General features: G+C 54.3%; 1 protein-coding gene across 14 annotated transcripts in view; it reads left to right on the top strand.

Annotated features, from left to right (window-relative positions):
• The window catches only part of Armc9 (armadillo repeat containing 9), a 92,009-nt gene that overhangs the window by 58,242 nt on the left and 10,025 nt on the right, over nucleotides 1–23,742 (top strand). For 9 of the 14 annotated variants that reach the window (XM_013519881.1, XM_013519879.1, XM_013519880.1 and 6 more), the window contains exons 20-22: nucleotides 14,464–14,571; nucleotides 20,453–20,568; nucleotides 23,296–23,414. In XM_013519881.1, coding sequence (XP_013375335.1) covers nucleotides 14,464–14,571; nucleotides 20,453–20,568; nucleotides 23,296–23,414 — 343 coding nt within the window. Of the gene's footprint in view, nucleotides 1–10,709; nucleotides 10,940–14,463; nucleotides 14,572–20,452; nucleotides 20,679–23,295; nucleotides 23,415–23,742 lie in introns of those variants that run through there. The other 5 variants (XM_005395397.2, XM_013519890.1, XR_001236179.1 and 2 more) reach the window with 4 other exon arrangements.

Here is a 23,742-nt window from a genome sequence, read left to right as displayed (position 1 = left end):
TTTTTTTGGTCTTTTTGAGACAGCGTCTCACTATGGCCTTGAGCTCACTCTGTAGCCCAGGCTGGTCTCAAACTCTCAATGATCCTCCTGCCTCAGCCTCCCAAGTGCTACAGGTGCTGGGATTATAGGCATGTGCCACCACAGCCAGCGCAGTTTGTCAGGCTTTCTCACAAGTAAAAATGGTATTCCTTAAAAGAGGTTGGTTCATCCCGACAACCATGGCACTGAAGCAGGGCGGAAGTGCTTTATCTGTCTGTCCTAGCTTGTTAGACCAGCTCCTAGAAAGACGGGCTGCAGGGGCCAAGATTTAATACAGCCAACCCCTCCGGCTTCCTCAAGGACATTCGTAAATGAGGCTCTGCCCAGCCGCCTGTTTTTCCATAGCTGCACCCATGGCTTGTTTGCAACCTGTGCAGATGTCACCCTTGAGGTCACGCAGGACAAAGCAGGAAAATCAAAGAAGGTATCCAGTGCCCGGGCAACGCTACACTTGGGTTTTGTTCTGAGTATTTACATAAAAGCCATTTGAGGGTTGGTCTCTACTGACCCGGAATGAGTGCGAGCGAAACCGGGAACCGCGCGTCGTTCTGCAGCGGAGCGCGCGTCGTTCCCTGGTTCCGCACTCCTGTCTGCCACCGCGCTTGCGCTCCGCAGGCCCTCGGCTCGCGGAAAGGTGGCCTTAACTGCAGCGCCCCTGCTGCCTTCCCACCTGGCAGTGTCAACCCCGGGGGACCGGCGCGTCTGCTTCTGTGGCCAAATCAGTACAGTGACTTGGAGGCAGTTTCTTCAGGCTCTGCGGTTTAAACGTTTTTCTGGAGGTGGATAATTTCCAACTCGGGGAAAACAATGGAGAACGCCTGCGTCGGTTCCCGTGTGCAGTTCACTTTTAAATTTCCACAATGGAAAGTTTTAACAAATTTTCACTTTTTTCCCAACTTTCAAAGAACTCAACGCATCGTTTAAAGATTCAGATCCTTTATGGTTGAACTCCAAATGGTTACTCTCAAAATGACATTCCAGTCTAACTCATACTACTCAAATATGATCTGTTATATACGTTACAACAGAGTAAATTATTGACATCTATAAAAATGAGAAGGAACTTTTGCTGTGTTTTTATATTTTATTTGCAGTTTCACCCAGGTCCTTTGGACTAGATCCTTCCCTTCCGTTTGCTGGAGGAGTTCCTCCCCAGCCCCACAGCTCGCTGGGATTTTGATTGGGATTGCACTGACTGTAGGACATTAAAAAATTTATTAGTCTGTGTTTGCAGCCCATAATGATTACATTCATCGTGGGGGGTTGGTACAGGTTCAGAACGCATTTTATTTCTCTTTACTTCCCCCTCCCCCTCACCTCTCTCGGCTCCCTTCTCAGTTGAAGAAGATCTCTCTCCCTGTTTCTATAGATCCTTTGGGGAGAAACTGATTTTTTGGGCGGTGAGGGGAGGTTGAGACAGGGTCTCACTATATAGCCCCAGCTGGCCTCAAACTCACAACACTCTTCCTGCCTCAGCCTCCCCGTAGTGCTGGGATTATAGGTGTGCACCACCATGCCCAGCTACTGATGTCCTTTATAAAGAAGAGGTCTAGTCTGTGATCATAGTGTGTCTTCTTTAAGGTCTTTTTAAAAATTCAAATCTAATTTTTTTTGTCTTTTTTTGAGACTGGGTCTCATTTTGCAGCTCAGGCTGGACTTGAGCTCACTTTATAGCCCACGCGGCTCTCAAACTTAAAACGATCCTCCTGCCTCAGCCTCCCGAGTGCTGGAATTATAGGCATGCGCCACCACGCCCGGCTTCAAATCTAATTTAAATACCAGTACATACAACCTGAATCACTGCTGTTTTCCTTCTTAATATCCAGACTCCTCCGGGGAATGATTAATTTAAATGTGGGTAAATTCAAATTCGAGCCCTCTGAAGAAATGAGTCAGCAGAGAGGGAGCAGTGTAGTGGCCAGCTTCGTGCCTCTGTGAGAATCCCGGCCCAGATGTGTGGGTGTGCTGTGGCGGAGGTGGTGCTGTGGCAGGGTTGTGAGGACCCTCGGCTCAGCAGCTCCGGCAGAGGGAAGTCAGGAGCGGTGGGAGGGGCTGGAAAGCCACTGAGTCCACGAAGAGCCCTGAGTAGGAGGGGGACCAGCACCTGGAGCCGTGTGAGCAAATGGGACCTTGAAGATCTTCTAGGTGACAATGAAGAACTTGGAAAGACAATAAAAAATGACAAGGCCAGACATGGTGGCACCCACCTGTCATGCCAGCACTTGGGGAGGCTGAGGCAGGAGGATTGCCATGAGTTTGAAGCTAGCCTGGGCTGCATGTGAGTTCACAGACAGCGTCAACTACACAGTGAGACACTGTCTCAAAAAAAAACAGATAAGGACACATGTCCACCAGGGGAGACCTGGGCAATGCGTCCTGAGCACCTGGGTAGTGACAGTGGCTTAGGAAAGAGCAGGAGACTGGGGGTCCTGGGGACCTCCGCTCTTGGCCGCAGCTGCAGATGGGCTAGGCACGGATGAGGAGCCCCAGGCACGGGCAGAGCAGGGAGGTCACGTCCCACTGTCCGGCCCCACAGCCCGGCATCCTCCCCACGCCACCTGGGTTTTGCCTAGGAACAGCTCCGCTCCACCCATCTTGCGCCCACCACCCGCTCCTTGAGGCCTGGTGACAGCTGCAGGGTCAAAGTCCCAAGTTCAGGGACTTTCACAGCTCTACCGGTGTTCACTATGCCCCTTCCAGGGCCATTCCTTTGGGCCACCGGAGGGAAGGGAGGCGGCCACGCCCCTAGAGGTGGGGTCTTTCTGGGCCACGCCCAGGGGCGGGGCTGGGGCAGGACCGGGGCGGCTCTCAAGCCTCCTGCAGAAAGCTCAGAGCGGTGACCGCTTCAGCAGCTGACAGTGGCCCTGAAAGGCTTGAGGTGTTGTTATTGTTGTTTTTAAACGCATTTCCTAAAGTATCAAGGTAGAAAGCAGAAAACTGGGTTTTGTTCCTTTTAAATTTTTTCCACATCATTAATTTTCAAGGTAGAGCCGTACTCCCTTTAGATAATGTTTTACCAATGCACGGCCCCGGGTATAAACATTAGGATGCAGAGACAGGCCCCGTGAGGCCAGAGAGCCGGCGCTGTGGCTGCTTCACGTCCATGTGTGGTGCCTGAGACAGCAAAAGCCTCCAAGAATACCAGCCCTCGTCGTCATCGCGGTCACCATCGCGTGATCAGTGTCGGCGAGGCATCACCCTCAGGCCCCTGCTGGCTGTGAGCAGCCCCCAGAAGTCCCGGCGCCTCTGCACCTGGCGCCTGGCTTGTTGTGGCCCCGGGGGAGCTTGGGCACCATACAGCGGCCTCAGAGTAGGCTGTGGCCTCCGAGGGGTTTAAACGATGGTGGGTGAACAAAGAGCAGGAGCTGCGGCTGCCCCCAACCCCCCGGCCCTGCGCTCCAGGGCCAGAGGGCGTAGTTGAGGTTTGGGCTTCCTGCCGCCGTGGACTGCTTCACACGACCCGTGAGGTCACTGACCGCCTGCCCGCCGCTGCTACGGGGCCGCCCTGTGACTCATCTCTGCTGCTGGTGGCGGCGGCCGGCGCGCTTGGCATGGGGCGGGCTGCGCTTTCAATCCCCAGCCACATCGTTAGCTTAGAACCCTGTGGCTTAGGTCTGTGTGATGACTTGCAGGGTTTTTCCGGCACCCACCCCAGTCCATAAAGAAAGTCGTGTTTCGCGCTTTTGCAGGAAGGCTTTTGCTTTTCTCTGGTACCTCTTTCGTTTCTGCGTCCATCTACTTCCTGGGCGCAGCCTCTGGGCTCGCAGAGGCAGCCGGGATGAGCTGCCGAGCGGCTGACTCACGGCTGCTGCCCTGGATTCCACTCTGGTTTCCACGGAAATAGACATCAGATGCTCCAAACAAGGTGAAGGCACTCGGACACCCCTGGATGCCTAGGTGTTTACAGCCTGCTTGTCCATGTCTGTTCCTGCGGACAGATGCGGAAAAGCCCCACCAGCGCTGGCCAATAAGCTTTTTTATCTCTTACCTAATCTTTAAAAAATTATACCAAAGCAGCGTGAGGCTTTTCCCTGTTATCGCAGGTTATTGGGCCAGTGGTACGTTCTAGGTGGTGAGGGGTGTTTTTTCTCTCTCCCTTTCTTTTTCAGTTCTGGGGGTGGAACCCAGCTCCTTCCAGTGAGCTACCTCCCCAGCCCTTTTTGTTTTGTATTTTGGTAAAAGCAGAATGAGAGCACTTGAAATAGAAAAAAAGAGAAGCCAAATGAAAGTTCATGTTTGCTGTGTGGGGTGGGACGCCGCAGAGGGCTTTGCCGTGCATGCGCCTGGTGCCGGCTGGGTGCTGCTGCAGCGTTTATTCCCACTCATTGCTTTTGGCTGCTGTAATCCCTCCTGGATTCCCTGATGGCACAAGTGCCACTGAGGCAGGGCCGGCTCAGCTTTGTTCTCCTGTCCACCGTGTGACCCAGCACGTGGGTTGTGCCAGGTGCTTACTTCAATAACTCACTGGAGGAGTGGAGGCCCCAGCAGGATATCACGCAGGAGCTCTTTTTTTGTTGTTCTTGTTTTTGTTTTCTTTGAGACGAGGCCTTGCTCTGTAGCCCATTCTGGCATCCAACTCGTGACCCTCCTGCCTCAGCCTCCCACATGCTAGGGTCACAGGCATGCGCCACCAGGCCCGACAGGCATTCTGATCATTCCTCCTGCAGTGAATTCATCCAAAGGAAGAGAATGAGGTGGAGAGGGCCCCCCATGGCACTGGGCTGAGACTCTGGCGCCACGCAACCACCTCGGGCCCCTGCCCTGTCTCTGAAATTCAGGCAGTGGGTCATGCCCTGTGGTGTGTGTGCCAGACCCACTCCTGATAGAACCGCCCCATACCACCCCAGCCTCCAGGCCCACGCCCGTACTGCACTCCCTGAGGTGACTGGGGCGTCCTCTGCGGTTCCACCTGACCTCGCCCGTGTGGCTGCATTGGGCCAGATGTCGCTGGTGGCCGGCAGCTGGTCCCCTCAGCTGTCAGGCCTCCTTGGTCCTCGTCTGACACTCTTCCAGGGCTTTCTGGGTTCGAGAGGGGGAAGGGAGGAGCCCCAAGCTCTGAGGCTGAGGCGCTCAGGGCCCCACTTGGGCCACATCCTCCTGGCCAAAGTGACAAGGCCAGCTCAGACTCGAGGGGGTAGAAAAACAGGCTTCACCTCCGCCAGGGAGGAGTTGCGAAACCACATTGCGAAGGAGGGCTTGCAGGCCGGGGCGGTGGCGGGGGTGGGGGTGCATGGCTGTTACCCTACCCTGCGAGGTTTGTCTGTCTCGGAGCAGAGGGCTTCGGGTGCTCACACCCACGCAGACATTACCGTCTTTCTGCAGGGAGACCCACAGCTGTCCTAGCCCGTTTGCTCAAAAGGCTGTGCACTGAGTTCCTCTGTCCTTGCACCCTTGTGTAGACAAAATTGGCTGGGGGAGGTACACACCTGTAATTCCAGTACTAAGGAGGCTGAGGCAGGGGGATCACGAGTTTGAGGCCAGCCTGGGCCACATAGCAAGAACCCGTCTCAAAAAAAAAAAAAAAAAAAAGATCGTAAATATAAGGATTTATTTCTGAACTTTTGCTTTGTGTGTCTCCCTTTACTAACGCAGGATGTTAATGACTGTAGTTTCATAGTAGGCTGTGAAGTATGAGTCCTTCAACATTTTTCCTTTCCAAAGTTGTTTTAACATTTGCATTTCATATAATTATCTATTTGCTATCTGTCCATTTTCTATCTCATCTCTCTGTTCTCTTTTTTCCTGCCTTCTTTTGAAATAAACAAATACATGGCTGGGCATGGTGGCGCACGTCTGTAAGCCTAGCACTCAGGAGGCTGAGGCAGGAGGATCACCATGAGTTTGAGGGCAGCCTGGGCTACATGGCGAGACCCTGTCTCGAAAAACAAGTACTATGCATGTTCTGCCACCTCCGGTATTAAACAAATACAATAGCATACTATTTTAACCATTCACTTGCCTTCAAGCTGTCTTTGGCAATTTCTACCTATCTTTGAATTTTTAAAAAATTGCTTCTAGGGATGGCAATATGCATTTTTTACTTATGATAATCTAGTTCAACTTAATACTGATTTATTACTGGTAAAATATAAGAACATTACACCAAAGCTGGGTGTGGTAGTACATGCCTATATTCCTAGCCCTCAGGGCGTTTAGACCTCAGGAGTGCCAGCGGTTTGAGGCCAGCCTGGACTGCATAATGAGACCCTGTCTTTAAAAAAAAGGGGGGGGCTGGGGATTTAGCTCAGCGGCACAGTGCCTGTCTGGCAAGTGCAAGGTTGTGAGTTCGATTCCTGGCACAGGGGGGAAAAAAAAGCTGGGTGTGGGGGTGCATGCCTTTAATCTCAGCACTCAAGAGGCTGAGGCAGGAGGATCATTGTGAGTTCAAGGTCAGCCTGGGCTACAAAGTGAGTTCAAGACCAGCCTGAACTGCATAGTGAGACCCTGTCTCAACAAGCAAAAAAAAAAGAACTATATAGCAGTTCTATTTCCATTTCTGTTCCTCTTTTGTGCCGTTCCTCTTTTGTGCTCTTTCTGCTGTAATATGCCTCCATGTTCTTTATTAGCTCAGTGTTATAAATAGTTGTAGTCTTTCACAGAAACGAGGGGAAAGAGCAACGTGTATTTACATATGTATCTATGAGTCTCCTCCCATGTGTAATATGGGTCTGTTAACAGATTCTGTCCGTTTTTTAAACTCTGGAATTGGTTTCAGTTCTCCTTCCCTGTGTATCCCTGCCGTCTCAGTGGGTATACGTTTAGAGACTGCTCCAGCACCTCGCGTGTCCCTCTGGGGTCTTGTGGCTGTACTCACTGTCTGTGGGAGAAGTCACCCCATCATTCCACACCAGTCCCTGCATGTGGCGGGCCATTCCCATTTCCTCTTTGTCTTTTGCTGTCAACAGTTTGACGTGTGAGGTGTTTTGTGTGTGTGCTGACCCTTTTCAGCATCCGCAGAACTTCTTGGGCCTATGTATCAGTCACAGTTTTTCACCAAATGTGAGTATTTGATGGCAGTATTTTTCCTACCCTTTCCCCTGCTGGAAACCCCGTGACGCAGGCGTTAGAGTATTAGTATTGTCTCACAGGCCTCTGCAACCTTCTTCACTGTCTTTTAGTAACTTTCTGCTCTGTTCTTCCAGCGGGATACCAGTGTCTTCTTTCCGGGGCCCTGCCCCAGGCTTCTGTGTATAGCGTTAGAAACGGTCAGGCTCAGAGGAAGGTGCGGGCTAGAAGGCAGAAGCAGGAGGAAGCGAAGGCCAGGAGGAGCGCCCAGCTTCCCTGCTGGAAACGGGAAGGGCTGTAAATCAGCCCCCTCGGGGATGGGTGATACCTCAGCTATTATTCGGAGGGCGGGAAAAACGCTAGGGAGGCTCTGGAGTCACTGGGACTGGACCTGAGCCTCGCGCCTGGGCAGCAGGCAGCCTGTGGCCTTGGGGATCCCCTCACAGAGAGACGTCACCCCACACAGCCTCGTTCCTCCCAGCGACTCCAGAGAACAGAGTGGGGCTTGGCTGTGCCAGCCCTGGTGTCCGGCAGGATTGAAACCCGCCGTGAACACCCGCTCCTCAGCCGGGAGCGGGGTCGAGAGACGCCGGGCTGTCACAGCTTGCGTCTGTTCCCTTCCAGACGGCGAGGGGATTCAGTGACTCCCCTGCCCGATTCCTTTCGTTTCCTTTTCTGCTCCGCACCCTGGCCGGGCCCCCACCCTTCCCTTCCCTAGCTGTCGTGCATGTGACCATCAGGCCGTCTCCTCGGAGTCCCTGGGATGGACACGACCTCCTCGTGTGTAACTCAGGGTCCATTTCAAACATTCCAGAAAGTGCAGAAAAGAAGATAACGGATGGCGGTGGATCTCCCCTCCCTCCCTCCCAGAGTCAGCCGCTGCCCTGAAGTCGGTGGATAAATTCCAAGGAGTCTGCGCGGCCACCGCTGCTGCTGCCGCCGTTTTGAGGCAGGATCTCACTGTGTGCTTCAGGCTGACCTTGCACTAACTCACTGCCTAGCCCAGGCTGGTGTCAAACTTAGGGCGACCCTCCTGCCTCAGCCCCCGAGTGCTGGGACCACAGGCGTGCGCCACCACGCCTGGCTTAAGAGTCTGCACTTTTATAATGTTTCCACGAGTGGTGTGCACCATTGCTTACGGTTTGTTGCTTCTTCGTTCCGTGGGTGCACCGCCACTGAGTTTTGTTTCCTGGCTCTGCATTGTACATATATGGTTTAAGAGTATATGAACCATCTGTCACCTTCCTTTTCTCCTTCAGCATTGTGTGTGACAGCTCTGTTCACACCAACAAACACCGCCCATTCGTCCATTCCCGCCAGCGTATTCCACTGCAGACGTAAGCCACGTCTTCCTCCTTCCTTTCCTGTTTTCCTTCACGTAGCAAAGAGCTTCTTCCATGTTTCCTGTACAAGCATATGTGTGCGTGTATGCACGCACATGTGTTCATGTGTGTGTGCACATGCGCTTGTTTTTCCACAGCTCCCGCGTGGAATCAAGCCGCTGGCGGGAGCTGGGTAAACCTTTCGTCTTGACCAGGTGCGGTTAAACTGCTGTCCGACGAGGAACCCGTTCCCGCTTTGCACACTGCTTTGTCAGCTCGTCTGTTCTCTCACCCAGTAGAGTCTCAAGTCGCCCCGAGCGGCGTTCAAAGCCCTGCTCAGTAAGGCCCGGCCTGCTTTTCTGTTTCCGCGTACAGTGCAGCTGGGTTTCTTCTGAAATGGTCCTGACGGAAACGTCGTGGGCCCGCAAGGGACTTGGCACGCGCCAGTTTCCTTCCCTCCGTCCTGCTGGGTGGTGCCACTCCTTGTCTTCTGCAGCTGCGCAGGAAGAGCTGCTTCGGCCCCCCTCACTGGCTCTCGGGCCGCACTCTTGTCTGTGTCCCGTGTGCCCTTGATCGCGTGCCATCTGTCCCCGGCCACAGGGGGCAGGCGGGGTGAGTGTGGAGGACTCGCTGACCTGACACCCCGAAAAGGACAGCCGCGTCCTTAGCACGTGCTGCGCCGAGCCCATGGCGGCTGAATCTGAACGGCAGGAAGGGGGCAGTGGTCAGGCTGCCTGAATTGAGGCCTGCGCCCAGCTGTCACCTCATCCGCGAATCTGCGTCAGGTAGTGCGTGGAGCCCACGGTGCACTAAGGCGCACAGACTCGGTACGGGGCTGTGTTCAACCTTCTCCTCGGGTCCGATGCAGCCGCGGTGCGCTGGGAGCGGGATCAGAACTGGAGCTGCCCAGGCCCCTGGCACCGGGACAGAACCAGGGTGGACAGAGCCAGGGAGAAGCTGAGTCCCCTCCCTGGGTTAACGGCTGGCTGGCCCCGTGGTGACGTCCGTTAGCAGCCACTACAGAGTTTTTCCTGTTTGTTTTGGTTTGGTTTGGTTTGTTTTGGTTTGTTTCTATGAGAATTTTGAGGTTCGTCAAGCTTTATTTCAGAACTTCACAGCTTGCACAATTTATTGAATAATTGTTTTGTTCTGTTGCAGAACTGGAGACTGAGGTCAGGGCCCTCACCCTGAGTATATCCCCAGCCTTTTGATTTAATTTTATTTTCAGATAGGGTCTGCTGAGTCACTTATTTGCCCAGGCTGGGCTTAGAATCGCCATCCTCCTGCTTCAGCCCCTCAGAGAGCTGGCATTGCCACTCTGCACCACCACATCTGGCTGAAGAGCAGTTTTTCTTTCTTTCCGGCCTTCCTGCTCACTCGTGAGGATGCCGTTTCCAGTTCCAGGGCTATGGTTTCTCCTATGGGGAGGGGACGCCCCTGCCTTGGTCTCCAGGGCCCGCTGCCCTTGGGCCTCATTTTCGCATCTGTACCTCCCTTGGGTCCACAGAGCTGCCACAGACCCCACCAGAGCTTTCGAGCGCCTTCACTTGGGTCCCTTTGGGCCTGCAAGTCATTTCTGATTCTGTGGGTTAAATATGTTGATAAACACTGCTTTTCCCAGGGCAACTTTGCCATCATTTTTTCTCTCCTTTTTTTTCCCCTCCCAGAGACAAGGTTTTGCTGTGTAGTTCAGGCTGGCCTCCAACTGTCAGAGGCCCGCCTGCCTCAACCTCCCAAGCCACCATGCCCAGTAATCTCCATATTTCTTGCTCTTTTTGCTTAGACTTTAGAAAAAGTTTCAACAGGCAAATTGAGCAGCTAAAGCAATAGACTGGAAGGCGAAGGGAAGAAGGGCCAGGGTCTCTGGTTTCCAGCGTGCGGTCACGTGAGGACCGGCTGTCAGGCCAGCTGCCGTGAGCCTGGATGCCCTTGGCCAATGAAGGAAGCTATGGTGAAAGCAGCCCTCATGGGTGGGATCCCCCTGCGGCCCCCAGCCTTGGCACAGACCTGGCAGGAGCACTGCAAACACGGCCAGGGGCCCCCACGGGGCGAGCCGGGAGCCCACCGCCCGCCTGCTCACCTCGGGCCACCCTGGCTCCCCCAGGCACAGGGTTTCTGTATTCTCACAAAGAGCGAGGTTTTCAATTCCGTGTTCTGAGAGGCTGTCTCAGGTTTAAACTGCTCGTAGGAGTCTTATAATTATTCCAAGTGGCCAGCACACTGGATACTTTCACTTGTCTGTCACCTGTGAAGCCACTTAAATGCGTCCCACTCTCTGCTCTGTATCTTTGAGGATCTGAGTTTTCAAACGCATTGAGTGGTCACCCTCAGTTTTGTTTTCAGGCCAATTGCTTGGAAGCTGGCTGGCCTGGAGTATTATGTATCGAAAGCGTCCAGTTAAGAATCGTGTGGTGTCACAGGATCACGGAGCCGCGGCAGGGAAGCTTCGTATGGGAACGTGGACATTCATCTCGGCTCAAGTGCCTTTTCATGAGCCATGCTTAATTCCTGAGTAACCAGTTATCACTGAGCTCTCCGGAGGTAACCCGATGCACTCTGCCAAGCACATAAAGGCCAGTAATTTTAGTAAAATTCCGCCAACAATGGTATTTCAGACGCACCCTAAAGAGGCATTTATCCGCTGAGCGTTTTCCTTATTCACAGAGGAGACTGTTAAATGCCACGCGGCTTCCTTTGGCTTGTGTGAGCCACGCAGAGGAGCTCCTGAGGTGTCCGGTCCGCTGGGTGGCTGGTCCCCGGGGCGCGTCTGGCACCATCTTGCCCTGCATGGCTCTGGGGGAGGGGACGAGTGCAGCTGTGCCCGCCCTGCAGGGCGCCCCGGCTGTCACTGCCAGGCCCCTCCTGGCTCTCTAGGTTTGCTCGTTTCAGAAAGTTTGCGTGTCCTCCGCTGGGTCCACATGGCACCAACTCAGAAAGCGGAACCAATGCCCACTTAGCAAGCATGGTTCCGGGCAGGCTGTGTGCTTCCGATTGATTTCCACAGCCCCCAGGGCCCTCTGCCTTCCCAAGGCCCTGCCTGTGCTCCTGTTCCCAAGTGCGGGAAACCAGGGGACGGCAGGGAGCTCTGGCTTCTTTTTGTTTGGTTGGTTTGGTATTTTTGAGACCGGGTCTTGTTATGTAGTTCAGGCTGGCCTCAAACTCGTAGCAGTCCTCCTGCCTCAGCCTTGTGCATGCTGGGACTCCTGAAGTGCACCACTACGCCTGACTGTCAGGTACTGCTAATTTTTTTAAAAGCTTTAACTTTTTAATTTAAAAAACAAAATTGAGTGGATACGTATCTAAGTGTAGCTCTTGCTACCTGCTCAGTCCGTCCACCTTCGGGATGTATAGGGTGACTTGCCAGGGAACGGCTCCGACACATGTTCTTGCTGTCGGGGAAGACGTACCTGTCCAGGCCCTGGCCAGGTCAGCCGCGGGCCTCCGCCTTTCCAGGTGGAATGTGGAGTTTGTTGTGTTCCTCGGGGGCTCGTGTTCCCTTCTGGCGGGGAAGTGGCATGTCACCAATACCTGGGCGGACCTGTGATTCACATGCCTGTTTCCAGCCAGGGCCTCGGAGGCCAGTTCCCTGGGGACCGCGAAACCCTAGCCGCGCCCGCCCGCCGCTCACCCCGCCCGGTTCCCAAGGAGCAGCGCTTTGCTCACACAGCCTCGCGGTGCACGCGCCGCTGATCGCCCCGGTGTTGCTATTTTGGTCAACCGAACGCCCAGCCAAGGGCAGCGGGGTCTTTTGTGCATGCCCAGAGCTGGCTCCAGGAACTCTGAGTGGGGTTTCAGGACGCAGCACTGCTAGCGCCTGGCAGCCACCCTCGCCAGGAATCCTACGACGAGGACTTAGCTCACAGCGGGGCCTGGGACCCTGAGGTCTGGCCAGGACAGGAGTGGATTCGCCATTTGTGATTAGACAAGAGCAGGGGGCAGGACAGAGCGGCCCCTGCCGCCCTACACCCTGCCGAGCAGTCGCAGCCGGCACCAGGGAGCGCGGGTGCCCAGGAGCCCGGGCAGGCCAGCATCAGCGAGCCCCGGCACCGAGGGGCTGGCTGCACCCGAAGGCCGGGCTCCTGAACTGTCCCCGTGGGCTGGCCGCTTCTCCGGGCCTCTGTTTCCTACCCAGGAGAACAGGTTCAAAAACGGCATCCGCACCACGGCGAGATAGGCCTGGGGAAGGGCTGTGGAAGCGTGCGGCCCTTAACAGTTGCATGATGAGCTCGCACCTCCAGTAAGTGCTCCAGAGGCAGCTGCCTGGCGACCTCTCAGCTGGCGGCGGGGTCTCAGCTGCTGGCCGCCAGAGGAAGTGGTGCTGATTGGCAGCCAAGGCCCTAGGCTGACCTGGGGCAAAGCAGCTCGTTCTTAGCCAAGTGTGATGTCTGCCTAGACCTACGAGTGCTTTTTATCAGGTGCCCCCATTCTTATTGTCACGACAGTTTTTGTCATTTTGGATACTGAATTTTTTTCAAGTGCTTTTTAAAAAGATTCACGTGTGATTGTGATTTTTTTTTTTTTTTGCCATGACACTTGTTAATAGTGTGGCTTACAATGATTACATTTTATGTATTTATTTGTTTTTATCTCTTTAAAAAATGTATTGGCAGTACTGGAGATTGAACCCAGGCCCTTGGCACTGAGGTATATCCCCAGCCCTTTTAAATTTTTTCATTTGGAGACAGTTGCTAAACTCTCCCAGCCAGGCTCCAACTTGTGATCCTCCTGCCTCAGCCTCCCCTAGTGCTGGGATTACAAGTGTTGCACCCCTACTCCTGGCTTAAACCTTAAATCCCTAACCAGTCCTGTCTCACTGAAGCAAACCCCACTCGGCCCAGGCGTGTAATTCTTCCAGTATGTTACTGGATTCCACGGTTTGTGGAGGATTTCTGCAGTGTATCTGTGAGAGATGTTTGTGTTTTCCTTCTTGAGCTCTGTCTTCATCTGGTTTTGATACCAGGGTAAAACTAGCTTCAGTTGATAAATTAGGAAATGTTACTTCCTCTTCTGTTTGCTGAATTGATGTTACTTCATTAAGAGCCTCATGGATTTCTTCAGAAACCATGTGGGCCTGGAGAGTTGTTTTTATAAGAGCTTTTAAAGTAAAGAATTCAATTTTCTTAATAATTGTAGGACTCGTGTCTCACGTCGAAAGGCTGGTCAGTGGCTGTTTCTCTTCTGTCACACTTACGTGTGCAGCTATCTTTAGTAATCCCTCCCTGTCCTGTCTCCTCTTGATACTGGTAATTTGTGTCTTGTTTTTCTCTTCAGTCTTGCTGGAGATTTGTCCATTTTATTCATCCTTTCAAAGAACTGCCTCTCCGTTTCATCCATTTTTTTTTTCTTTCTTCTCCCCCTCCCTCTCCCACTGCTCCTTTTTTCCTCTTCTTTTACACTGGGGTTGAACCCAGGCCTTTGCTTTGAATTACATCCCAGGACTTTTTTTTTTAATTTTGAGAAAGATTCTCACTAAGTTGATGAGTTTCCCAGGCTGGGCTCCAGTTGAAATCCTCCTGCCTCAGCCTCCCAAGCGCTGGGATTACAAGTGTGCACCACTATGCCCAGCTAATCACTGCATTCTTAAGATCAGCAGTGTAGCACTGGCTGCCCCTTGGGTTTGGTGTTGTCCCCCTGTGGAAGTCACACCTGAATCTGCCATGCACGACCCATCGGTGCCCAGATTCCGGTCCCGATCCTGGTCCCGGTCCCACGGTTCTCTCTCCCTGCTCTCCTCCGGAGCCGCCTCCTGTGCTGGGTGAGGTTGCTGCATTTGCCACAGGACGACCCTGAAGGTGTCGGGCCGTGGTGGCAGCACACCACACGTACCGTAGAGCGAAGTGACATCCTCGTCCTCAGCTTCTGTGGCTGAGACCTGAGCGCTGACCCTCTCCCTTCTTGGTCACGAAGTGCCTAAAGGAAAAACCTGCCACACAGTCTCCTGGTCCCCTCAGGCAGGGCATGTGCTGGGGTCATTGCAGCCACAGCTTCGCAGGGAGATCGGGGCAGGGCCACGGCCTCCTCCCGTCGCAGCGCTGCGCCTCACAGGGGTTGTGGCCGCTGGTGGGAGGCCCCGCACTCACCCCTGTCCCCTTCAAAGCAGGAGGACCATGACACCATGGAAGCGGACCTGGACAAGGACGAGCTGATCCAGCCCCAGCTCGGGGAGCTCTCGGGCGAGAAGCTGCTGACCACGGAGTACCTGGGGGTGAGCGCCGCACGGCGGGCGGGGGGGACGCGGCTGTGTCTCACAGATGTCCCGGGAACACAGGGTCCATGCAGCTTCTGGGCAGGGTCCTGGACACCTGTAACAGGTGGCGGCAGCAGGACGGGGAACGTGCTGGGGCCCTGGCCGTGACACAACCTTGGCTGTCGCTTCTGCTGCTGAGGAAGGCATCGGCACGCGGGGAGGGCAAAGCCGCTGGAGCAGACGAGGCTGCCCAGCAAAGTGGAGCCTGAGACAGAGCGCAGGGACTGAGGACAGGGTGCCGGGCACCCCAGGCTTGGGACAGGGAGGAGGCGCAGGAAAGGGACAGAAAAACAGCTGGGGGCGGGAGCAGAAGAGAGCCGCGCTTCAGGGTGGACCCAGCCGTCAGTCGGAGCATCTGAGGGGCTGAGGAGCTGGCCCAGGGGACCCCAGTGGCTCCACCGCTCAGCCAGCTGGGGCCGTGGGACGCGGCTGGGAGGCAGACGGGAGGGAGGAGCGGGCGGGTCAGTCAGCTGCCGGGCTGTGCTCAGTCACCCCAAGCCCCGCAGACAGGTGCCCGAGGCTCCCGGGGGCGTCTGGAATAAACCGTGGGAAGGACGTGGCTGTCAGCGCCGGGGGCCATTCAGTGAGAAGCGAGTCTTCCAGCACCTGCAGGGCATAAGCAGGCTACGGGGAGCGCAGGACGCCAGCGGGTGTGGCTCCTTTGCAAAGCAGGGAGACTCCTGTGGAGACGGCGGTGCCTGTGCCCTGGCCCCACGGTCCTCACGCACGGCCCCCAAGCCCATCAGGGCCAGCACACTGCTTGCTGCGTGCTTGTGTGTCTCGCTGGTCAGCAGCGATTGCGTGGAGAAGTAATGAGAATGGAGTACGAGCTCAGCATGGTGGCCGCACCTGTAATCCCAGCACTCAGGAGGCTGAGGCAGGAGGATCGCCAGTTCAAGGCCAGCCTGGGCTGCATAGTGAGTTAGAGGCCAACATAGCAAGACCCTGCCTCAAAAAATAAAACAAGAACGAGGCACAGATAGAATTCACTGCAGATGTGAAGTCCAAGCGCTTTCATTCTCATGGTTTGAATAACAGAATACTGAGAACTGGGGGTTTTGAAACCTCGGAAATTCACCCTCACAGTGTTGGAGGTAGAAGTCTAAAACCAAGAGGTTGCCGGCCCGGGCTCCCTCGGGGGCTTGAAGGGAGAGTCCTTGTCTTCTGCCCTGGCCTGCGGCGCAACCTGTGATCTCCGCCTCCGTCTTCAGCACAGCCCCGCTTCTCTGTGTGCTCCTCTGCTGTGCCCTGGGGAGACCCACGTGACTGTGCTTGGGGGGCCCCGGGACAGTCTCCCAACAAGGCCACACTACAGGTTCCGGGCCCAGGATGTACACTGAGCTTTGGGAGGCTGCTGTTGAGCCCGCCGCCCTGGGCCCACGAGGGGCCTCCTCCTAGGAACACCTGTACCTGACTAGAAAGAAATAACATCTGCATCGCACAACTCCAAGGTCCCACGTGCACTCCCCGCCTGCCACTGGTCACCTGTCACCCCGAGTCCACCTCAGCCACCCAGGCCGGGATCTGAAGCCCCCAGCCAGCCAGCGGCCCTCGTGTGCTGGGCCACAGATTCCCAAGAGGCTCCGGCCATGCTGTGGCTCTCATGGCACAGAAGGCAGAAGACGTCTCCCCCGGGAAGGTGAGCCTGGAAGGCAGGACCCAAGGCCTCGTTCTGGTGTATTGGGGCCTTGCGGGTTTCCCCAGGTAAGTCTGAAGATGGGGCCTTTTGAAATACTTGGTCAGAAACATTATATTTGAAAAGTTCTCAGCCGGGCGTGGTGGCGCACGCCTGTAATCCCAGCACTCAGGAGGCTGAGGCAGGAGGATCATTGTGAGTTCGAGACCAGCCTGGGCTACAAAGTGAGCTCAAGGCCAGCCTGAGCTGCATATTGAGATCCTGTCTCAAAAAGACCAAAAAAAAAAAAAAAAAAAAAAAAAAAAAAAGAAAAGAAAAGGAAAGTTCTTAAACCATTTGCTTAAGACAGTGGAGAAGCTGAAGGTACAGCTGCTGCCTTGGTGAGACTCACAGAAGACAAGAGACAGAAGACAGCTGTCCGAGAGGTGGCCACACTGGCCAGATGTCGGGGGGTTGGCAGGCAGCACCCCAGGAGCCGGAGCTGGGCCCATACCATGAAGTGTGGGTTTAGAAGTGGCTGGGCCGGCCCCTGACCCCCGACCCGAATCCTAGGAGTCGGTACCGAGCTCACCAGTGACCCAACACCCACCAGGAGGCGGCACTGCAGCGGCAGACCTACTGCGGTGGGGGGCGGGGGTGCAGGAAGTGTCCCTGGGGACCCTGGACGCAGAGGGTCCCCCCCAACCCCGGGACCTGTAGCCACCCCTGCCCCCCACCCCAGGTCACAGCCCCCAGCCCCCGAGGGCTGCAGACAGGAACGAGTCAAGTCGCTCTTCTCACGCCTGCGAGAGACCAGCGGGGGTCCCGGCGCCTGTGCCACCCGGCTTGGTTCTGGTGAGACTTGGCGCGGCCGCAGGTCACCCAGGCTCACAGCTCACCCCGCCTGTCCTGCAGCAGCTTTGGGGGAGCTTTCCCTGTCACCCACTGTGCTGAACAGTCCCCAGCTCTCCCACGGAGAAGCCCGAAGTTAAACAGCTGCTTCAGCTGCGCACAGAGCACGGACACATCCTAGCGGCCCTGCTTTCTGCGTTTGTTTTGAAGTAACCTTTGACAACAGTGACGGGCGCGCCTCACGGGAACTCAGCCCTCAGCCGGATGCTTCTCACACCTGACTGCATTTCGTCTTCCCAACAAACTTACTGGGCACATCCGCTAGAGCCTACATTATTTACTTATTTCCTTCTGTTTTTTGAGACAGAGTCTCACTATGTGTTCCCGGCTGATCTTGAACGGGCTATGTAGCCCAAGCTGGCCTCAAACTTGTGGTGATCCTCCTGCCTCAGCCTCCCGCCTACTGAGATTACAGGCCACCAAGCCTGGCTTTCTCCCTATATTTTTTGAACACCTCTGTCTGTGACAAGTTTGGAATGCTTTACCGACATAAACATAGAAAGTCATGTTTCTGTCACAAGTGTGACGAGTTTGCAGTGTTTGCTGCCGGGAGTGAAGGAGGTGAGATAGAGTTTAACCAGGTGTGTGTGAGGTTGCGATTCTGGGCTGAGATTTCCTTCCTTCTTTTCTCCTGGCATGGGAAGTTGTCTTCCCAGGGGAGCCTTTTATCTCCGCTGGGGAAGACCCAAGTGCCCTTCTTAGGTGAGCTGTTTTTCAGGTGCCTTTAGCACAAGATAACCCTCAGGCCAGGGTGGCACATTCCACCACCCTTCGACAGCCAGATGTGCGAACGTGTCATGTTTTCTTGCACACCGATGGTTGCTGAGTACCCTGAACCCCTTCCTGCCCCAGTCCTTGGACTGGAGAGAAGTGGCTGAGGCAGATGCATTTCCCCCACTGCGGAACTCAACCCAGTGTCTCCTTAGCAAACTAGGAAGTTGCCTGTGACTATCCCCGAACCAGGTGACACGGGAGGTTACAGGGAAGTCTGAGGACATAGCAGCATGAAGTGACTAAAATGAAAATATATTACTTTGCCGTGCACAGCGCAGTATACTTGTAACCCCAGCTACTCAGGAGGCTGAGGCAGGAGGATTGCAAATCCTATTGTGAATGAGTCACAAATTCTCAAAACTAATAAATGGGAGGTAGATCCCCCCACTGACATGTGTTGATCATAATTTGCTGGAGAATAAATTGCATGCAGCTCATTATGATCCCATTTATACTGAGGATTGCAATCTTTTGAATTATTGCATGAAATTCATGTATGTTGCCCAGAAAAATTCAAGGAATGAGAATTTGAAGAGAAACAAATTAAATTGTGTTCTGTGGTTATGGGGGTGTCCAGAAACGGAACTCCAGGCTGGGGATTTAGCTCAGTGGCAAAGCGCCTGCCTGGCAAGCGCAAGTTCGTGAGTTCGGTTCCCAGTACCGGAGAAAAACCAAGAAAAACCAGAAACGGAACTCCAGGCCTTGAAGGTGAGTGAGACCCAGGGAGGTCGGGCAGAGTGCAGAGGCAATCGCAGTCAAAACCACAGGTGCCAAGGAACGGGGCCGCATTCCTTCTTTTTTCTTTTATTTCCAGTACTGGGGACTGAGCCCAGGGCCTTTGCACTGAGTGGCATTCCCAGCCCCTGTGTGCATTTATTCTGAGGCAGGGAGTCACATCTGCAGTCACTCGTAGCAGAGCCCTGAGACAGGAAGCGGGTGAGGGGTCAATCCACAGGCTTTCTTCTGCCTTGTCAGTTTTATAGTGATTTCTCCTTTCAACCATTTTTCTTAATTATGAACAAAACCCTAACCAGGTTACAGAAAACTTGGAACAAAGAAAATCAGAATTACTCTCAGTTCTGCTGTCCAGTAACCACTCCGCATATTTCAGGTTTCATTTCCTTGCAGCTTTGTGTACTTTTAATATAACTGAAAGGATTGCTTGTGTGCATTATTATTAGCTGATACGTATTTAATGTTTTAAATAAACATTTTTCTTCATAACTGCTTACTTCTCAGGAGAAATGGCCATATAATATGTCAGCTGACTGGGCCGTATTTTACTTCTTCTTCTACTAATAGACAGTGTTCAGTTTTACTCCATAGTAATTTTATAATGAGCAACCTCATTGAACATTTTCCTTATTTTGGATTCTTTAGGTGGAATTTACACCCAAAGATATGAGCATTTTTATGACTCTTGATATAAAACACCAAATCACGTTCCCACAGTTATCTCTAATACCGGCGGTGCCATATCTCCAACCTTATTTCCCAGCAATGGAGAGAACCATGTCTTGGTCACTCAGATAACAGCTGAAAAGTGGTACTTTCTTTTTCTTTTTTTTTTTTTTTTAAGTGTTTTAGAGACAGGGTCTTACCAGGCAGCCCAAGCTGCCCTTGAACTCATGGCAATCCTCCTGCCTCAGCCTCCCAAGTGCTGGGATTACAGGTGTGTGCCTGTAAATGCCTGGCCCACATTTTTGTAAGATTGTGGTTTCTAATTGCATGTAAAGTTGATCATTTTCCTTCTCTTTACTGGTAGTACTTCATATTCTGCGGTGGGTCTGTGTGAATGCTTTGCCGGTGGTTGGTAGGAGCTCCTAATGAAAATGTTAACCTTTTCGTTATTACATTTGCTGCAAGCACTTCATCCCAATTTGTGGTTTGCTGCCTCTGCCTACACAGGAAATGTTAATTTTTTATTATCTCAAGTCTGTGCATCTTTTTCCCCTGTCACTTTAAAAAGTCTAGTTTGCCAAGCGTGGTGGCACAAGCCTGTAATCCCAGCACTGGGGAGGCTGAGGCAGGAGGATTGCCTTGAGGTCCAGGCCAGCCTGAGCTACACAGTGAGTTCAAGGACAGTCTGCACTGTATAGTGAGATCCTGTCTCAAAAAAATAGAGGGTAGGGGAATGGGGGAAAAAGTTATATCAAAAAATTAAAATAAAAAGTCTGGTTCTCTCTGGAGATGTTCCAAGCTACTGCAGGTATTCATTTCCTTTCACCTCCTCTGCTTGGCTTGTTTTAAAATTCACTCTGCTGCACAGTGTCATGTGCAAACCTCCAAGGACATCCCCGAGGCCTGCGCTCCTGACAGCCCTCTGCCTGTGCTCTCTGCAGGCTGCTTCTCTGGAGACCTCTGCATGCTCCTGGGCTCTGTCCCGGAGCAGTTTCTCCCCACCCCCGGTACCGGGGATCGAACTCACGACCCTGCAGTTGCCGTGCAGGCGCTGTGCCGCTGAGCTAAACCTCCAGCCCCAGCTAAACCTCCAACCCGCCAGAGCAGTTTCTCAGCCCTGTCCTCTTCCATCCTCAGATCATGACCAACACGGGGAAGGCGCGGCGGAGGGGCCAGGCCGGCGTGCGGCGGAGCGGGGACGGGCCCCTGCGCAGGCCCGTCACCCCTGGCGGCCACAGGACCGGGTGCCCAGTGTAAGTCGGCTCGAGAGTCCGGAGTCTGTCTGCTGGGATTTGCTTTGCTTAACTGCCGTGTAAGGTGCATGTGTCTAAAATGCGAAATAAAGCACTGGTGTTGGAAAGCACTTATCTCTTTATCATTTATCTTTAGAGCACTTTTGCAGGGAGATGGTTGGGCCTTCACTCCCTACCCTACCTCCACGTTTCTTCCAGGAGGAGAAGTGGGTCAATTGCAGGGCTTCCAGGTCATTTCAGAGGAAAGGACCTGCAGCGTGGTGGGGCCACCGGGTACACTCCTGCTTGTCCTCTCTGCAGCCTCTCCCATAGCCCAGGCTCTCGCTCGGGGTGGGAGCCACACAGTTAAGACTCCAGGTCAAAGTCAGGCACAGTGAGGCACGTCAATATTTCTAGCACTAGCAGGCTGAGGCATGAAGATCTCTGCAAGCTCGAGACCCTCTGCAGGGCCATCACAAAGTGAGTTCAAAGCCAGCCTGGATTACATAGCAAAACCCCATCTACACACACACACACACACACACACACACACACACACGCTCGCACGCACGCACGCAGGACTCCAGATCTATTTGTAGATGACTTTAAGATACTTCTGTGCAGTGAGGGTGGGGCTCAGAGATGGAGAAGGTGCCTGACAGGCACGAAGCTCTGGGTTCCACACCCAGCACCAAAAAACAAAAGCCGGTAAGCAGCTGTGCGTGTGCTCGGCCACCAGGCATTCACGAGCCGTAGCCTCGCTCCTACCCCGTGGGACAAGTAAGCTTCGGCCGGTGCCCAGAGCCCCCCTCACTCTCCCCCGTGGGCTCAGCTCCCCGCCGTGACCCAGGGACTCCTCTCTCCTCGTCCAGAGGGTGCTGCAGGGAGTCACCCGTGGACAGGGTGGGCCCTGAGGGCAGGCCGAGCGCCTGCATTTACCCATCCGAGCCTACTTGCATTTTCAAAAGACTCAGAAGATAGCCAGTGTTGTTTGTTTGTTTGTTTGGTACTAGGGCTCAAACCCAGGACCTTGATGCTGAGCCACATCCCCAACCCTTATTATTTTATTTTTTATTTTGAGACAGGGTCTCGCTAAATTGCTAAAGCTGGTCTCTAACCTGCATCCTCCTGCTTCAGCCTTCCAGAGTGTTGAGAGGACAGGCGTGCACCACCACACTTGGCAAAAAGATATCAAATGTGAAGTGGTTGTGTTTAGAGGTCGGGATGGCGGGTCACGCTGTGTGTTCTCAACCCAGTTTCTCAACCCAGATGAACCCGGACTGGGTTTATCACTGGGTGCAGAGAGGTTGCAGCAAACACTGCACCAGGCCCGTGTGGCTCGGGGCTCCCACCCCTCCAGCCCGGGCCCAGGCCCAGCCCTCCTGGTCCAGGTGCCCCCTGCGCCCATCTCTGCCGCATCTCTGGCTCCTCACACATCCCCTCCTGAGGCCACCAGCTGGCTTCCACCGTGGCCCCTTTGGTTCCCCATTCCCAGCCCTGCAGTGGCTTCCAGGGGGCATTGCTGCTGGGCACAGGTCACCTTGCGGTCCCCACCCCAGGCCCTAGGGGCCTAGTGCACTCCCACTGCCACCTGGCCACCTGGCCACCTCCTTCCTGGCCGCTGTCTGCGGTCACCGCAATGTCCAGCATGGGCCTCTCCTCGGCGTCCCCGTGCCATCTGTGGTTCCCACACCCTGCCTCCTGCCAGCGCCTTCCAGAGCCTGGAGCAGGCCATCGTCCCGCCGGGGTTCTCTGGTTTCTGCTCCTACCCCAACACCCACACCCTCTAGGGCTTGCTGCTGGGTCCTCGATGAGGGGGTCCCCGCCTTCCTCCAGCCCAGGGGCCCAGCCTCCGCCCTGCCTCCGGGCCCTCCACGTCCAGGCAACCAGGCAGGGACCTTCTGGGGCTGATCACCCTTCCTTTGTCAACTCGCTGGAAATCAGGGCTAAATGCCTGATCCGCCGCAGGGCCTTCTCAGTCACCCCCTGGGGGTCCTCGGGGACCCTGCACCCTCACGGAGGGATGGACGGCTCCATTTTTTGTGGTGCCTTAAGTCTGAAATGCTGCAGTATAAATACCTATGTTTTGGGGCTAGGCGTGGTAGTGCACACCTGTGATCCCGGCACTTGGCATGCTGAGGCAGGAGCATCACAGTAAGTTTGCGGCCAGCCTGGGCTACATAGCCAGACCCTGTCTCCACAAAAGAAAAGACCTCCGCCCCCAGTCTTATGTTTGCCTGCCTCTGACACGCTGACAGGACCCCTGTCCTGTCTTCCCCGGCTGAATTCATCCCTTCACCCACCTCCCTCATCCAGGGCAAGGACCCAAAGCCCTGTGCCTGAAACGGTCGCCTGGAGTTGTCCTAGGCCCGGGACACCCAGAGCCCTGAGACAGGCTTAGACAGGTGTTAGGTGTCTAAGCCTGGCCAGGAGTGGTGGTGTCACCATGCCCATAAGTAATCCCTGCACTCCTGAGGCTGAGGCAGGAGGGTCACAAGTTCAAACCCAGCTGGGCAATGTAGTAATTTAGCCAGACGCTGTCTCAGAAAAGGGACAGTGGGCACTGGAGATGTTTGAAGGTCTGAGCTCAATCCCTAGTAATACTACTCCTACTCCTATCACTACTACTAATAAGTGAAACAGCTTAACAGGAGGGTGGCAGGCCTGGATTTGAGATGCTACAGGGGACCCATCAGTCAGCTGTCTCAACTCTGTGTAACCCTCACTGTTTTTCATACTTTACTGCAGGCTTGAGGACGTTTCTCCCCAGAATGCCCAACAGGCCAGACGCGGGTCCCCTCGGTCTCTGCAGGCCAGCTACACGGAGCCCACACCCGGGGTCCCTGAGCGCTGCCCGCCCTCGCCATGTAAGAAGTCGCCCTCTGCGGTCGGGTCTGGTGGGGTGGGCCGGTGACACCCAGAATCTCAGGGAGCAGCAGCTGGAGTTTCCTGTGCCAGCTGCTTCCGGGGACGCTTGACTCAAAACTTTAAAAAATAAAGTTTAAAAAGGGGCTAAGGATATAACTCACTGTGAAGGCCCTGGGCTCAATCCTCAAACCTTTTCTTTTTTTTCCGAAGCTGGGAATTGAACCCAGGGTCTTTGCACTGGGCTACATCCCCAGCCCTTTTTTAATTTTTCATTTTGAGACAGGGTCTTGCTAAATTGCCCAAGCTGGATTCAAACTTGCAATCCTC

This window comes from Chinchilla lanigera, unplaced genomic scaffold (assembly GCF_000276665.1).
Source record: "Chinchilla lanigera isolate Chin_1 unplaced genomic scaffold, ChiLan1.0 scaffold00052, whole genome shotgun sequence".
NCBI lineage: Eukaryota > Metazoa > Chordata > Mammalia > Rodentia > Chinchillidae > Chinchilla > Chinchilla lanigera.
The sequence above is the reverse complement of the archived record's forward strand: the minus strand, read 5'-3'. Positions and strand labels throughout refer to the sequence as shown.